This window comes from Rhinoraja longicauda, chromosome 7 (assembly GCF_053455715.1).
Source record: "Rhinoraja longicauda isolate Sanriku21f chromosome 7, sRhiLon1.1, whole genome shotgun sequence".
Lineage (NCBI taxonomy): Eukaryota > Metazoa > Chordata > Chondrichthyes > Rajiformes > Arhynchobatidae > Rhinoraja > Rhinoraja longicauda.
In genome coordinates this window covers 13,939,999-13,955,458 of record NC_135959.1, presented here as the reverse complement: position 1 = coordinate 13,955,458, position 15,460 = coordinate 13,939,999, and the positions used below count along the sequence as shown (strand labels likewise).

The 15,460-nt window shown below is 39.4% G+C and overlaps 1 protein-coding gene across 2 annotated transcripts in view; it reads right to left on the bottom strand.

The window, feature by feature from the left end:
- The window catches only part of tmem131 (transmembrane protein 131), a 157,661-nt gene that overhangs the window by 30,807 nt on the left and 111,394 nt on the right, over positions 1-15,460 (bottom strand). For both annotated transcript variants that reach the window (XM_078402120.1, XM_078402121.1), the window contains exons 15-26: positions 15,114-15,284; positions 12,532-12,642; positions 12,297-12,431; positions 8,772-8,876; positions 6,445-6,531; positions 6,003-6,155; positions 5,770-5,845; positions 5,542-5,659; positions 4,380-4,515; positions 3,918-4,027; positions 2,048-2,114; positions 47-198 (exon numbers count right to left, since the gene is read on the bottom strand). In XM_078402120.1, the coding sequence (XP_078258246.1) occupies positions 47-198; positions 2,048-2,114; positions 3,918-4,027; positions 4,380-4,515; positions 5,542-5,659; positions 5,770-5,845; positions 6,003-6,155; positions 6,445-6,531; positions 8,772-8,876; positions 12,297-12,431; positions 12,532-12,642; positions 15,114-15,284 (1,421 nt within the window). The remainder of the gene's footprint in view (positions 1-46; positions 199-2,047; positions 2,115-3,917; positions 4,028-4,379; positions 4,516-5,541; positions 5,660-5,769; positions 5,846-6,002; positions 6,156-6,444; positions 6,532-8,771; positions 8,877-12,296; positions 12,432-12,531; positions 12,643-15,113; positions 15,285-15,460) is intronic.

The following is a 15,460-nucleotide window of genomic DNA, read 5'->3' as shown; positions in this document are numbered from 1 at the left end:
ACACTAGGAAACAAGTGCCAGAGGTCCATATAGCAATAGGACACACCTTATAATAATTAAGGACACCACTGTTCTGTTGTGAACTGGTGCAAATTTCACCGTCACAGCTCTTCTTTCACCAGGCTTTAGAATGACATTTAGCACAGACTGCTGAGCAGGACCTTCCACAAATCCAGAAGAACTTTTAGCAGAGGATGTCTGGAAAAGAAAAATAGGAAGAGGTAAAAGGAAAATTATTCATTTGCATCAGAAAAATTTACCTTCCATCTCCTCGTTTTACATACCACAACATTAGAAATTAAAATCTAAAAGGGACATCATGACAGAAACAGTTGATTGCCTTTCATGTAGTCTCACACACAAGCTACGTGCGCTTTTAGCCATAGGTTCAAGGAACTGATGCGCGACAAATTTGAGAACTATATTCTGCACACTGTATCATCCCCTTTGCTCTACAGGTGCTCCTCAACTTACGATGGGGTTACGTTCCGAGAAACACATTGTAAACCGAAAATATCGTAAGTCGAAATGCATTTAATACACCTAATCACATGGCCGGAAGCGAGCTTCGGCTTGCTATGGATCGCTGCCTTTTGCACCATCGCGAAGTCGAAGCATCTGTATATTTACTCGAGTTTGAACAGATTGTACCTATGTATGGTATATCTGATCTGTTTGTATAGCATGCAAAATAAAGCTTTGCACTGTACCTCGCTCGGTACATGCGACAATAATAAACCTAACCTAAACCTGAGTTTCAGAACTGATGGGTTTTTTCCCGCTTGTTCATCGACTTTCAGAAACTGTATTGCTAAACCAAAGACTGTTTTTAAAATGAAACACAAGTTGTAATGGGAGTGAGTTAAATAATGGGGATTTAAACCACTCGATTGGAACAAAAAAATAAACTCTCAAATATAAACCTTTACACAAGGACAGAAAATGGTGAGAATATTCGGCATATCAGGCAGCATCTGTGAATAGAAAAACTGTTAACATAAGGTCAATTACATTCCATCAGAGCCTGATGAAAAATCATTAACCTGAAATGTTAATGCTGTTTCTCTGGTTACAAATGTTGCCTGTCCTGTTGAGTATTTCCATCATTATTTGTTCGTATTTCAAATTTCCAGCACATAATTAAACCCTAGCTTTATTAATTAGCAAGTATGATTTCATCACTCAGCAAACCTTTTACTTTAGGAAAGTCAGTCAGATAGATTAAGACAATGCCCATCCATTCTTGCCAATGAGAAACTACATTCTGTAGAACAGCATAGAACAGAATGTAGTTTCCTATTAAAGTTAGCAATCTTTTCTACACCTAGCCGATTGGTGAACTGCACCAAATATCAAGTGGTACAGATTTGTTAAAATTGCTTGATATGAAAGAATATCACCATCTCAAAAGATATTACCAAATTTGGATACAGAATAACAGCCATTTTAACAATAATCCTACACCAGAACACAAGGATCATCCTTTCCCCCACCTTGTATTCTGTTTAACATAATCCATTTATCAAATTTGGGATTTTCTCATTCTGCACAGCTACCTAATCTATTTTGTACATTCAATTATTTATTTGGGAAGCCTTACTTTCTTAGCTTAAAATCCCAATTTCCTCATTGGTAAGTTTTCTCTAAATAGTCATCATAATTGAGTGCATATCATAATTGAGTACTCTACAAAAAAATGCATAGAGTCAAATTTAAGACAAAATCTGTAGTGTCCTGCATCGGGAACTGTGATCATGCAAGGAATAAAATGGGCTTCGTCTTTTGTTTAAAAACATATTCTCAGAGAATGAAGCAGTGAAATTTGATCTTTAATATTCTCTTAGAACACCCTTTTCTTGAGCCACTAACGTCGGTCACACAAAGGAGAAAAGCCGCCTCTCTCCCATTATACAGGTGCAGGACTTTATATCTCATTAACTTTCAATGGAATCCAAGGAGGAAACTAGATCGGATTGAATCTACAGCTTCAAAATTAACTCTCAAATGGAAAGATTTGTTTTTATTTGATCAAGTTTTTTATACTTACATGATTACTGGCAATCTTAAATTCAAGTGTTTTTGTATCCAGATTTGCCTGTTTGCCCAAGTGAAGTCTGAAATTAAAAATACACATTTCAGGAAAATGTAGATTTTTCTTCATTACAAAGAACACGAAATTTTATCTAAGCATTTACAAATGTCAGATGCATTGCAAAGTGAGAATTTCTCAACATATCATTTACATGCATATCCATCTTCAAATCCAACTTAAACCTAGTTGCAAATTCATCAGTAGTAATGCTGTATACCAAAAGTGGCAATTCTTTGGAATTAACTAAGACCAGAGAACAGGGGGAGCAGCACAATGATATTTTAAGATGGAAAACAGGAAACAGCACCCCTTATACATTTCTGGAGATTAACTTTTCACTTTATATTGGCTATAAAGTTGAAATGCCTCATAGGATGCTACTGAAATGTCAAACAAACTTCTAAGAATTAAAGCTATCCAGAATCATTTAATATATCACCAATATTTAAAGCTGTCCACTTTGGCAAAAAATACTTCAACTCAGGGGAACAGGAAACTCTGGCAAGTGCATTTTAATATTACTCTTTTACAGTGACTTGAAGATACTTTCAGAAAACCTGTTTTAAGCAAAGTAGTACTTTAATTTTTGAGTGTAGTTATTACTGAGATACATGGCAACTTGCAGGCTGCCATAAACAAATGTTATACTGGGGAGATATCCCCAACCAACTTCAGTAAAAGCAAGTTAAATATTAACAAGGGCATAAGGAATAACTCTACTGCTCTTTGGCACAGGAACACAAGATCTTCTACACCCACCCGGGATCTGAATGGGTGAGATTTAATTCGGGCCCAAAGATATTTTTTCCCTGTAGTGTAACACTACTTTGGTCTGGTAATGCACACTAGTTTAGATTTGTTTTGAGGGATTTGAACCAAAAAAACTCCAACATGATCCGGTTACCATTCAAAATCTAATAAATGAAATAAAGGCAAAAACATTCAGTAGGTGAAGCAACGTTTAGGAAAGAGAGTTAGCATTTCAGGCTGAATTAATCAGAATTGGAAGAGAAAATAAGTTTGTTTTAAACTGCAAAGTGTTGGGAGGAGATGGATACAAAAGGAATCGTTCCGATTGCCTGGCATGCAGCCACGGTTGTTGTGGCGATGAGCTGCTTTTAAGATGCTAAGGGCTTGATAGATTAATGGTAGTACGAGGGAGAGAAAACAAACAGAATGATATATAAATGGTGTACAATCCTGGACAGACTGTTGCAGAGAACCAAAGCCAAAAAGGAGAATGTTGGAAGCACCTAGCAGAGTAAGCAGTATCTGTGAGGGGAGAAAAGGCAAATTAATATCCGAGGGAAACTTCCAAATGTCTGGATAGTTTTGTAACAGCACGTCACTGTGGCTACTTTACACTCGCCCATAGATATTCCCATTGCCCAATCCATCTGTATTTGCAAACATAAATAACTTGTTTTCTCACTTTTGCAATTCTGCGAAAGGGATCTCAAGCTGAAATGTTGATTGTATGTCTTTCTACAATGCTTGCCTGAGCTGCTGAGTGTTTCCATCATTTTCTGTTTCTATTTTAGCTTTCCAACATTTTCAGATTTTTGATTTTCTATCACTGCCTGAACTGACTCAGTTACAAAGAACGACAACGGATTTAATCCCTATTTAATCAACAGTTTAAACATTTGGTATGCATTTATACGCGGGAGTTAAAGTAGCTAAGAAGGAACTCTTCTCAGGTTTCCTACCCAGATATGTAGTACGAGTTAATTGGGAAGAAAGCACAAAGGCTATTGATGGTATTGAGTCTTACTGTTAAAGAATAAATATAGGGAAATAATGTTAAAAAAGTAAAAAAACATACCTTTCCATTAACACATCTGCAACAAATGAAGGATTGGGATACAATGCTAAAGGAAGAAGCTGAGCAAACACAGGTACATCAGCTGGATTTTCTAAAATCAGTTCTTGTTCCTACAGAAAATAAACAAAACAGGAATAGTCGTTTGTAAAAATGGCAAACTGCAGATGTTAAAAAACCCCACAAATTGCTGGAGCAACTCTCTGGGTCAGGCAGGATCCCTGGAACAATGGAAAAGATGATGCTTCGGGTCTAGACACTTCAGGTCCCAACCCGAAACGCCATACAACTATGTTCTCCAGAGATGCTGCCTGACCCGCTGAATTACTCCAGCACTATGTCTTTTTTTTTTAAAGCAATGGTCATTTCCCAGTTTATCCAGATTGCTATGTGAACATTTGTTTAAAGCTATACATAATAAGCAGTTAAAAAACAAACTTCTATTGACCTTTAATAAATACTTACTGAAGTGTTGTTTGTGTTTGTCAGTGGGAAAATTAAATGTGTTGCATTAAGCAACGATGGCCACACAAGCTCTGATGAGATTACAGCTTGAACATTTTTTTGAAGGTCTGTATCTACTTCAAAGACAACATCCACCCTAAAAGGGGAAAAAAGTTTTCAAAGACTATTCGCATAAAACACATAACTCAGATTACAACAATGCAAAAAGTGAAAGATCAGTGCAATATCCAATTAAGCACTCAACTGATCTACTGTTAACGCCAGGGTATCCAAATTAATGCACACAAATTAATGTTTCTATTCTAGCTGCTTTAACCTGCTAACCAATTTGTCAGTCCAACATTTTACTTATGAATGCAGTGATCATAAGGAAGCACATTTCCATGATTATGATAAGGCTAATGTATTCTAATTGGCAGCGCTGTGGTCTATTGAGGCTGGTGATACGAGAGCACAAACCATTATCAAGACCGAACTGAAAATTATTACTTACCACAGAAAAATTCTATTGAATCTATCAAGCATCTGATTTGTAAGAATATGTCGCAATCTAACTTCGCTAGTAAGGGGAAGGATAGGTAAGCAAGATTTGAATGCTTACTATTTTATAAATTTGCAGGTATGAAACTGAAACAAGTGGATTTATTAGTCCCATTTGAGACACAAACTACCTTGAACCTACTTGTTTGCTATTGTGTACCAGACCTTGCATGAAACACCCCCTCCAAGTTATTCGCATTCATTGACCTGACCTCAATCAGACACATTATATTGTTCCATCGAATGCCAATAAACATTGAACAAAAACACTTAAATCGACATTAAAATAACATTCAGAAGTTTAGATACTAAATAATTTTGTGAGAAATAGTTTTGTCTAGAACTTCTGAACAAGACCTGCTGTGGCTTCCTCAGATCTAACTTCAGACACATTAAAGATACTTTCACCCTGTGAAACACATGTCTCAGGGAAGTAGGATGGTGGCATATAAATTCACTTTCTATCAGGACATAAAGGAAAAGGAAATTAACTTAATTGGGGCAAATTTGAACTTAGAGGAGAAGGCGAATGGAAGGTGAGCCAACTTGATCTATCACACCATTAACCAAGTACATTCTGTATGAAACAATTGCATGTTTTCACAACTGAAATTTAACTCACTTGTGCCCTGAGGTTTCTTTAAGTTCTGTCCATTTTTTGTACAAATTCTTATATAAATCCCAGTCTGCATCCCACGCATCATCTTGCATTGCGAGACTGTGCTGCAATCTCAACTCCGCTAGGAAGAGGGAATGAGATGAAAGAAAGTAAACAAAAGCTGAATTCAGAAACCACCTGTTTTCTCCGTGCATATATTTGATATTAGAAAGACAAATTATAAATACTTACATTTAGATAGAAAAGGTAATCCCACATAACAATAATCGCCACATTGTAAGCCAGCGTCAAAATAAATATTTGCAATCTGTAAAGAAAGATGAAAATATCATGAATTGAGCAGTCTGGCACAAGTTATATCAAAGCAGTTAAAAATTACGGATTGTTAAGTAGACATCTAACTGAAGCATAGGTGCAATAATGCAAGATAGTTCATATGTTATAAAATGCAAAATATAACAAACCTTGGATCTCTTTTTTGATTCTAAATCATCCTTGTTATTTTTCATTCTCTTGTAGTAGAATCGCACATCCTCTGTTAGAGAACGTATATTTTGCAGTTTCACCTTCTGTGAGAAGGAACTCATTATATTTAAACTATGATGAACTACCTTCCCCTGTAAAATAAATGTTGTAGGCTTATAATTGGGGAGAATGAAAATTGCAAAACACTGACAATCTTACAATTTAGTGCAGAAGTTGTACAACTTCCAAATTATAAAACTAGGTTAAACATGGGTCATTATATAAAGCGATTCTTAGTGTTTTTTTCTATTAAAAAAGAATTGCCTAAAAGTGAGCAATTCAAATTTAATTCACTCATCTAACTCGTTGTATGTTTTGACATTTTAAAAACAGCATGAATCAACCTTAACATTTTTGAAAATTGGAATAGCAGAGACTTACTGGAAATGAGCATGGAAGAACAATCTGCTTGGGTGAGCAAACCAACGAACCCACAGCAATAAGTGCCCTTACTGGGATTGTTAAAATCTGTAAATAAAAAGATAAAGGTGATGCTAACCGTCAATAAATGCAAATGTCACTAAATGTAACAATTTACTAAAATTACTCTGCACCCAAAAATATTAGCATTTGCACATTAATCCTTCGAATTCATTAGATCTTGCTAGAAATGCACTGAGGGGGAAGACTCAGGGTCATGAATGAATGGCGGAGGACAATAATGAATCAGCTGATAGAGTTGCTGCCTCACAGCACCAGAGATCCAGGTTCGATCCTGACCTAGTTGAGGCAGGTACCATAACAACATTTAAAAGATATTTGGGCAGGTACATGGATAGTAAAGAATTAGAAAGATATGGGTCAAACGCGGGCAGGTGGGACTAGAGTAATGGGGCATCTTGGTCGGCATGGGAAAGCTGGACCCAATGGCCCTGTCTCTATGCTGTATCTATCAATTAACTGAAGGTCTTGCTGCATATAGAGAAGATAGAATGCAAGTTTCACAAGGCAATGAGAAACTTGTATATACTTTCCAGTAGTTTCCAGGTTAGATAATTTTGCGTTCACCGATTTACTTACAATCACTCATGCATGTATAATTGCAAACTGTTACACTCTGATTAACTGGTTAAGGTTTTACCTGTACATATTGCAAAGTTCAGAAAGATCCAAATATGATTCTCAGCCAATTTTATCTATAACCTAGATTTGAAGATGCAACGTGATGGCAGGCGAGTACAGAATTAGGCTTCACCTTGACACATATAACCTACACCAACACCACTACTTCTATTCTTACCCAAATAAATTGACTGCGGCATTCACTGGTTAGATTTGCATTTTAAGTCTAATTTGGCAATATATTGGTGCATGACTGGCATTGCACCCTGTCAACAGTCCTTATATTTCAGCAAGTCTGGGGAAGAACTGATTTGAAGGGGTAGCGTCGGGTATGGCGGTAATGAAGCGCCTTTTCACTGAATGTTGACTACTCTACTTGTTTCTACTTGGTACCGGGAATTTTTTTAAATCTCACACGCAGAAAATGAGATCTAAATCAAGACATGATTTATAACAAATGTTAAATACAAAACAATTAAAGTTAGAGGAAATGGCTTGCAATTACTTGGTATTAAGTAGCATTTTGACAAAAAATAAAATATTTACCTTGGAAAGGATGCCAGGATTGATAACAATTTAGAAAGTGATATTTTCAGGTGATCATTTATACATTATATAAATCATGGAGGGTTGAATCACAATACAAAGGTGATATGATGCTACAGGTGAGCTATGGGCTCGTGACCAGAAGGCTTCCCGACGGGCTGCGGCTGTGGACCGAGAACACAGCCGGAGACCTTTGAAGAAGGGGCCACGATCTTGATGCCTCGCGGATCAGACGGAGGAGTCGGGCCTCACGGGTCGGAGTCCGGGTCAGCGGAGCGGCTGACAGAGCCCGCGTCTGGGGGCCGGGTCCGCACCACGGAGGCATGAAGTGGGGCGTCGACAGCGGTGAGGCCTGGGTAACGGTGAAGCCTCGCGACGATGGTGAAGCCTTGCGGCGACGATGACTCGCGGGTCAACGAGAGCTTGGGTGACCACCGTGAAGGGGAAGAACAATAGAGGACACGGTGTGGGGGGCCCCACTGTGGGGGAGGTGGGGAAGGACAATGGACAATCGGAGAGGGTGGGAGAACAAAAGACAATAGGGACCCAGCGCGGGGAACCACTGTGGGGGAGGGAGCAAGGGGGGGGGGGGGGGGGGAGGGAGCGGGGAGAAGAGAGAACAAAAGGAGGAGCCGGCGTGCTTTGTTACTTTGTCAGCGCCGTAGGTGGCTGCTATTTGTATACATTGGGTATGCAAGCAAAGAATTTCACTGTGCCTAGTCACATGTGACAATAAAGTATTCCATTCCATACATGGAGTTTCTCAGCAGCTTAGATATTGTATTCATACCTGTGAATAAGATGGAACCTGAAGTACACCTTCACCAAATGTATTCCTGCTTGTACTTACCATGTCTGTGGCCTTATGGAACGCAGTTTAAAGTCAATTGGTGTCCCATTAGAACAAAGTTAATCACTTGAAATTTTATATACTAATTTAAAATTAAGATTTGATTTAGCTGAAGAGATCAATTTATCTACTTGCGTGACAATCAGCTTGATTGAGTATATACACAATTTAAAACTTAAAATAACACTTGTAAAGTGTTTAAAGCTTTTAAATACCAATTTTACATTATCTGTGCTTCTATATACCCTACCTCATAATCTGTTGTAATCTGTACAGCTCCATCATATGGACCTTCAAGTTCCTTTGCAGTCAATTTCATTCTGAACACTGCATAATAACCCAAAGCTAGTATCACCTGCAGAGAATGCACAAGATTGTGTTCGAGTAAATATCATAGATTTCAGGTATCACAAAATGCTGGAGTAACTCAGCAGGTCATGCAGCATCTAGGAGAGAGGGAATGGGTGACGTTTCGGGTCGAGACCCTTCTTCATCTTCAGATTTCATATGCTTGACTTACTCCCCCGAAGAGTTTAATTCCCAATATCTTAGTCTGGAAAGAATAGTAACCAAATAAACAATCAAATACAAACCAAGTCAACAGTACAAAGGAACGTTTTAACAGGGTGGAGACTGCTGCAATCTTGACCCTTTCAACATCAATTTGGTGTATTTGTTGATTCGAGGTTCGATATGGCCTTGAATAATTCTACCTTGTATGCTGATAGTGGGCTATAAAGAGCTCATCGTCACAGCGACCCTCTCCTCCTCCTTTCAAAGGTATCCCCTTCATCCCAGCAGCCCCCCCCGTTTCACCATCTCTGCAACTTAACTCAATTGCCATCTCACTTTTCCAGTCCTGAAGAATACTCTTCACATCGAATGATTAACTGTTTTTCTTCCTACAATAACACCACCTTGTTGTTTAATATTTCCAGCATTTTCTATTTCAAATTTTCAGTGTCTCCAGTTTTTTTGGATTTTGATGAAAAGATTCCTACTTTTTCTTTAGACATTAATCACACTTCAAAATCTATCTTCAAACTTTAATTATTCTCCTTTATGGTTAGTCATTTAAAAGGATACAAAATACAAAAAAACACTTCAGCTGCACTGTAATATTCCTGTTTTGATCCACTCATTGCAGGCAAGGATACATTAAATAGAAGTCAATAATTTTTCCAAGTTTAACCATCTAATTGCTAAAGAAAGTCTCCATCATTGGGCTGAAAAGCAATTCAACTGGGATTCTAAAGAAGATTATTTAATTTTTACTGCAAATCCTATCTGTGAATCCATAACTCTTTAAACCCTATCCTTTAAAAACCGAATGTTCAACCTGTAAAGCTGTTAACTAATTATGTTTATACATATCAAACTGTATACTTCACTGAATTTAACATAACTAAGCTTTCCCTGAACAAAAACAAGAGGGGCACAAAATGCTGGAGAAACTCTGCGGGTCATGTGTCAACTCTGGAGAATATAGATAGATGATGTTTTGGGTTGGGACCCTTCGTCAGACGGATGGTAGAGAGGGGGCAGAGAGGGAAAAGGAAAGGAGGAACTGGAAGCAAAATACCAGGACAAATCAAGGCCGGTAACGGATTACTTCAGACAACTGGCCCATCAGGGAATCAACCTGCCCGAGGTCATCTGTTGCCAGCACCGATTCATCCTAGTCTTTTCTTGCTATATGTCACTCTCCTCTCCCCTCTCCCCCCTCCCCAACAATTAGTCTGAAGAAGGGTCCTGAGCCAAAACGTTACCTTTCCATTTTCTCCAGGAATAACTGCCTGATCTGCTGAGTTATTCCAGCATTTAGCCTACAAACTTATAACAGTATAACAGTATAACAGAGCTTTATCTGTCATTCGGTACCGAGGTACCGAACGAAACTACATAGCAGTCATACAAAAAAAGAACACAAGACACACAACCCCAACACAAACGTCCATCACAGCGACCCCAAACACCCCCTCACTGTGATGGAGGCAACAAAACTTCCACTCTCCTCCCCACGCCCACGCCCACGGACAGACAGCCCGTCCCCGACCGACCCGCACAGTCCCCGCAAGGGGATGGAAGTCCCCGCGGCCGAGTCGCACCGGGCGCCGAAACGTCCCGCGGCCGAGCCGGGCGATGAAAGGTCCCGCGAACAAGCCTTGCACAGCTAAGTCCCGTGGCCGAGCCGCACCGGGAAATGTTAAGTCCCGCGGCCGAGCCGCACCAGCGATGAAAAGTCCCGCGGCCGAGCCGCACCAGCGATGAAAAGTCCCGTGGCCGAGCCGCACCGGGCGATGTTAAGTCCCGCGGCCGAGCAGCACCAGCGATGAAAAGTCCCGCGGCCGAGCTGCACCGGGCGATGTAAAGTCCCGCGGCCGAGCCGCACCGGGCGATGACAGGCCCCGCAGCCGAGCCGCACCAGCGGCCGAGCCGCACCCGGCACTGTTAAGTCCAGCGGCCGAGCCGCACCAGCGATGTAAAGTCCCGCGGCCAAGCCGCACCGGGCGATGAAAAATCCCGCGGCCGAGCCGCACCGGGCACTGTTAAGTCCAGCGGCCAAGCCGCACCGGGCGATGTAAAGTCCAGCGGCCGAGCAGCACCGGGCGATGTTAGGCCCCGCAGCCGAGCCGCACCCCGCGCCGTGAGGAAGAGAAAAGTTTCCCCCCCCCCCCCCCCCCCCCCACACCACCACCCCCCACACACACACAACCAAAAAAAATACAAAAACCATCCCAACACCGACACACAACCAAAAAAAAGGAAAAAAGACGAACAGACTGCTAGCGAGCCGCAGCCGTTAGGCGCCGCCACTTCCGCTGCACCGGAAACTTCTCTCCATTCCAGCAAACATCCTGGTGTGGTAGAGAGATACAAGGATCTGCAGGTGTTGGCTTATGAAAAAAGACACTGAAGTGCTGAAGTAACTCAGCAGGCCAGGCAGCATCTCTGAACAACATGGATCAGTGACATTTCTGATTGGGGCCTTCTTCAGACCAAAACATCCAGGTGTACCTTTCGTGCACTTCTTCTATTGCTACCATACCCTTCCAATAGTGGGCAATTAGAACTGTACATAATCCTCTAGTGTGGTCCAACCAATGTTTTGTACAACTGCAAGATTATCATATATCATATATCATATATATACACAGCCGGAAACAGGCCTTTTCGGCCCACCAAGTCCTGTCCCAACTCTTATGCTTAATGCCTCAGCCAATGTAAGCAAGTACATCGAATACCCTTTTCACTACTCTATTCACTAATACTATTAAATTAATCCAAATTAATTAGGTTAATATAAGCAAATATTAAGATTTACTGTGGGACCGACCGGAATAAGGATCCTGTCAAAATAAAATCTTTACAATATGACAATTTTGGATACAGGGTTTCTTTAAAAGAAACCTACCTTATTTAAACAGGGGTGACTGCTGAAGTTAGGGCTAAAATATTTACAGGGTGCAGGAAAAAAAGTAACCATTTTCAGACATGGTATACTTAAACTTTGGTTGCCAGTACTGGTTAAGATGATGGGAAAAGTATCATTGCAGGAGATACTGGGATGAGAATATCATGGATGGGCAGGCATTTGAAATAATTTATAAATATTTTTAAAATGTGTAAAATTAAATGTTAAATCCATTTGGGAGAAAACACAATTGTAACCTCGAATTCCTACCAGAACTATACACATATACCGCAAGGAAAGTCAGCCAAAGTAAACCATTCGCGTTTAAGAATCTAGCATGCAAGATCAAAAATGACTTACAGAAGACTGTTCTGTCGAAGATAACTTTTCTAAATCAGCAAGGCTGGAATTTATTGTTGTTTTGTTGCCTTTTTCTACAATCAGCAGCTCTATGCTGAGGCCATCACCGACTACATACCAGGCTTTCACTGCCAGCTAAACAGAGAGAGAAAAAAAAAATCACTCAATTAATGTAATGAAATATTGTATCACAACTTTCGTAGAATTTTAAAATGTTGTAAAAGGGGCACATTACCTCAATCGGATTGCTGTTCATTATGATAAAAATAATATTGCCCTCTTCTGTGGCACTCAGAACACCAAAATCTAAGATGCGCTCCTCTAAACTTGGAGGAAGTACAAAGTACTGCAAATTTAACAAAAGAATAGCTTAAGAGATATAATACCCATAAAAAAAAAATTAAAGTTAGTTTCCATTCTATTTCACATCCAGATTCATGAATTATATCTTTAAGAAACACAAACCAATCAGTAAAAAATCTTCCAAGCATTATTTGAAGTGGATTCTAAAGCACACTTCAAAACAGTCACTACTGCAACACAGCAATACAATGGTAATTTCAACTGCTTTGGAAGCATGTAAAGATAGGTAAAACTAGTGTCATAGGTGAACCATGAATGTGTTTTAAAAGCTTTACATTACTAGAATGATTTAACGCAATGTATTTAGAATTAGAATCAGATATATATATATATATATATATATATATAGCATATAAAAATGGGTCATTTGGCCCACCATTCCCATGCAGTCAACAAAATACCTCTCTCTGTTACTCACCTTTCCCACCGCTTGCACCTGCAGCCTTTTGCAGCATGCTGCTCATCTAATTACTTCCTAAATCTCACGAGTTTCTCATTATTTACCCAAGCTTCTCATAACTGTACGCAACTTATTTTGATCATACCCATAGCCTTCAATGCTCCAAAGAAAACAAATCCAGACTATCATGCATCTCCTCATAGCTAAAACACACACATGCAACAGTGAATTTCAGTATCACCCCTTCCAATATAATCACATCTTTCGGATTGTGTGGCAACAAGAACGGCACATGGGACACCAGCAGAGGATTAACGAACAATAGTTTTACCCTCCCTTTCTCATTCTATCTCCCATTGATGAATGGCAAGTAACCCACGTGTCCTCTTAAGCACCTTATTTACACATGTTCCTGCTTTCGGTGGACATGGATTATCCTGTTCCTCAGTTTGTCCCAAGATATTATCATTCATAGATTCTATCCTCATATTTATTTTAATCGTCCACATTTTTTTCAGCATTAAATGCCACTTGCGATTTCACTGCCCATTCCACCAACTGATCATCATTCTGTAACCAGGATGACTCTCCTCACAAACATGGACATCACTAGAATTATCTGAATTTAAATCATCATATCTCCTACATTTAGATTTATGAATGCCTAAAGTAAGGGTCCCAGCACAGTTTCCAGTTTCACAAAACATTCAACAATCACTCTCTGATTTCCTCACCAAGCCAACTTTAAATCCAATCTGCCAGGTTGTCTTGGTTTATAACTTCTAGATCAGTTCACCAAGTGGGACGTTAATCAACACTATGTAGACTACATCAACCAACCAACCAATCCTCCTTGACACATCAATTTCAATCAGATGAGTCAAATAGGACTTGACTTTAAAGAAGTGTTGATTTTCTGATTAATCCCTGCTTCTCCACGTGCAGATGAATTTTGTCAATCTAATCACATTTAATTTGATGAGATTTTTCTGATTTTTTCTAATAATTTCCCCCCCACTGACTTCTGATTCAAAGGCCTGCAATCACCTGTCTTATCCCCAGCGGCTCTTCTTGAATAAAGGTACCACTTTGACTTTCCTTCAGTTTTCCAACACCTCTTCTGTGGCCAATGGTAGTATGAAAATAGGTCAGATCCCAATTAGTCTTTTCTTGACTTCTAGGGCTTTATCTGCCTTTATGTCGGCTATGACATTTAACAGTTGTTGATGGTAATTTGATCTAGAATTCCACTGGCCCCATCATAAATTTTCAAACTTCAATATCATTCTCCACAGTGAACACAGGTCAGAAATATTTATTTCAGACCTCACCGATATCATCCATACACGCGACTTAGGTTCCAAATAGGCCTCAGTCATTCTCTGGTTACCTTTTCACTCACTGTATGCTAGCATGTTTGGGGGTTGCCTTAATCTTGCCCAGTGTCATGCCATGCATATTCTTTATCCAATTATTTTAGGTATCCCTCCATCTTGAGAATCTTTACCCTTCAAGACCCTCACCCATTTTCAATTCTCCAAACCAGCCATTATTTCCCTTTGTCCCATGACATCTCAATTTACTCAATACCCCATGACATCTAGAATGGTTAAAGTAATTACCCTGCAAAACATTGTGTGCGCTCAAAACAAAATAAATGCAAAACACAAATTATACAGGTGGCATAATGATATACTAAGCAAATAAACACTGCAGTACCAGTAAAATATCGCCTGACGGAAAATGTAAGACCATTAACTATTAGCATAAGGGGTGAGCTCCTAGGCTCTTTTTTAACAAAATCAAATAGAAGCAAAATTGAAACATCAACTTTCAAAGACATCTTTAAAATATGCAAAACCAAAGCATTTAAAAAAATATTTCTTAGTTTGAATACTGTTCTTAAATTGTGCAGAGTAGAAAACATAATTGGTGTATGTAACCTAAAAACCACTTAGTAGTACATAAATAGACCTTGTTTTCGGTCAACTGAACTTCATTAGAAATGTCATCATTCACGTTTTCACACAATTTGTTTCCACTTGTGTACTTACATCTAAAAACCCCGTGTAGGCTCGCACAGGCAGATGGAATTTTGATGCATTTGTAATGAGCAGGATGTTGCTGTCTATATGAATGGAGGAAGTGGTCGCCGTGAAAAGGAGAGAGAATATATAGAGTGCTTTGTGTGGCGGAACAGAAACTGGTGTGCTGAAGTTTTTAATCTGCAAGAAAGGGGAAATAGGTCACAGCTTAATCATTGCATGAAATAAATGTTCTTGAATTACACATCACTGGCAACACCTTGGCTATTGGCTATCATTAATTGTTCCAGAGGTAGTGCTGGTCCAAAGCTTATATCACTGCAGTGCATATATTGAAGGAACTCCCAAAATCTGAG